At 46.3% G+C, this 2,002-nt stretch overlaps 1 protein-coding gene across 1 annotated transcript in view; it reads right to left on the reverse strand.

Annotated features, from left to right (window-relative positions):
* The window catches only part of LOC102421977 (galectin-9B-like), a 14,148-nt gene that overhangs the window by 3,336 nt on the left and 8,810 nt on the right, over nt 1-2,002 (reverse strand). The window contains exon 3 of the mRNA XM_014449765.2: nt 125-326. Within this exon, the coding sequence (XP_014305251.1) occupies nt 125-326 (202 nt within the window). The remainder of the gene's footprint in view (nt 1-124; nt 327-2,002) is intronic.

The raw sequence follows: 2,002 nt of genomic DNA on the forward strand, positions 1-2,002 counted from the left end.
GTCTCTGCTGAATTGGCTGAAGTAGTGACAGGCAGCTTGGACACTTTGGTTGTCTGGTTACAATAGAGCAGGGGGACAGGCAGTGGGAGGGAGAGAGGGAAGGAGGGAGGAAAATCCTGCTCACCTGGAACATGGCGCTCTCCACCAGGATGCGGATCTCAAAGGGCTTCCCCATGTGGAAGGGATTCATCATCGTCCTCTCCTCCGTTCCCCACCACCCTTTCTGCTTGGTGTTACAGACCACATACCCGCCGTTCTCAAACCGAGGGTTGAAGTGGAAGGCAATCTCAGAGTCACTGGAGCCAATTTTAAAGTCCACAGCAAACCTAGGTGACAGAAATCAGACAGCGTTCTGGTTTATTCCCAATGGTAGGAGCAGGAGGGCCCGGGGCCTCTGACTTCCATGTGTGCCTGGCAACTTGCATACAACCTGTGGCAGGTGGCATCCATCCCACTGTGCTGCCTTCCTCTGTGTTTACCTAGTTGGCCCTTAGTGTGTTTTGTGTAATTATTGGATTTTGCCCTTTCCAGCGTGACTTTCCAAAAATAAGCAGGAACTGGGTAAAGAACAATGTGGAACCGAGCCTCAGGAAGCCTGGGTCCCGGAAACTGCACATTTGCATGAAGATGCAAATCCAGGAACATGCCCAGAAGCAAGAGCCTCTCATGCCCAGTGGGCACTGGTTAGAGGCCAGCCCACGGCTGCTCCGTTAGGAAGGAAGAGAACAAATGGAGAGAACGTGACATTGATGGGGTTTACCTACAAATGTTATACAGTGGGGCCTTGACTTACGAGTGTCCTGACTAACGAGTTTTTTGAGATACCAGCTGTCTCTCGCCGATTTTTTGCATTGAGTTGATAGAGTAATTTGAGTTAACGAGCTCCTTAACGAGCTCAGTCTCAGAACGAATTAAACTCGTAAGTCAAGGCCCCACTGTATTGTAAATCAGCGAGCTGACGTGAGATGCCTTAATAAGCCAAATTTTGTAGTCCTTTATTACACCTGTGGGGCAGTGGTTCTCAACCTTCTGGCCCTTTAATAAAGTTCCTCATGGTGTGACCCCCAACCATAAAATTATTTTCGTTGCTACTTTATAACTGTAATGTTGCTACTGTTATGAATCGTAATGTAAATATCTGATATGCAGGATAGTCTTAAGCGACCCCTGCCATAGGGGTCGCGACCCACAGGTTGAGAATCGCTGCTCTAAGTGGTTCTCAACCTTCCTAATGCTGCGACCCTTTAATACAGTTCCTCATGTTGTGGTGACCCCCAACCATAACATTATTTTCGTTGCTACTTCATAACTGTAATTTTGCTACTGTTATGAATCATAATGTAAATATCTAATATGCAGGATGTATTTTCAGGGGTCGCGACCCACAGGTTGAGAACCACTGCTGGAATATTGTTTCGCAAGTCTAAGCAAAAACATGGAGGAAGCTCTCCCTATTTATACTTTTTTCAGTCCTTTGTCTTCCAAATTTGGAATTGGAGCATAGTAACCTACATCTTGGTAAGAACTGCTGTTTAAAATTTTAACTCTGCTATTCTGGCTTCTGTAAACATTTTCTTGCTTAAATAATAGGGAAAATAAGACTACTCCCCACTCTAGAGAGGCCGTAAACTCTGCCCCAGACAGAGCTGTCAGTGCTGGCGCCAGGCCAGGCCTTCCGATATGGTCTCACGGCCTGTCCCAGCACACAGGACTTTTTCTCAGAAGGTCCGGGAAGCCTCATCTCAAATTTGGAAAACACCGAGCTGAAAACATATAAATAGGCAAAGACTTCCATCATATTGGGCCCCAAAATATGAGAAGAAAGCCTTACGCGGGGGCCACCAGAGCTAGTGATCATTCAACAGGTCTCCAGATAAAGTGGCTCATTGATTAAGGTGTCTCCTGATTACACTATTACAGAGCAAGACTCTAGCCTTCTGAGAAAATAAGCCTTCTGAACTGGGAAGAGGCCATGAAAATATATATTGAAGCCTTGGCTTGA

This window comes from Myotis lucifugus, unplaced genomic scaffold (assembly GCF_000147115.1).
Source record: "Myotis lucifugus unplaced genomic scaffold, Myoluc2.0 scaffold_1405, whole genome shotgun sequence".
NCBI classification, from domain to species: domain Eukaryota; kingdom Metazoa; phylum Chordata; class Mammalia; order Chiroptera; family Vespertilionidae; genus Myotis; species Myotis lucifugus.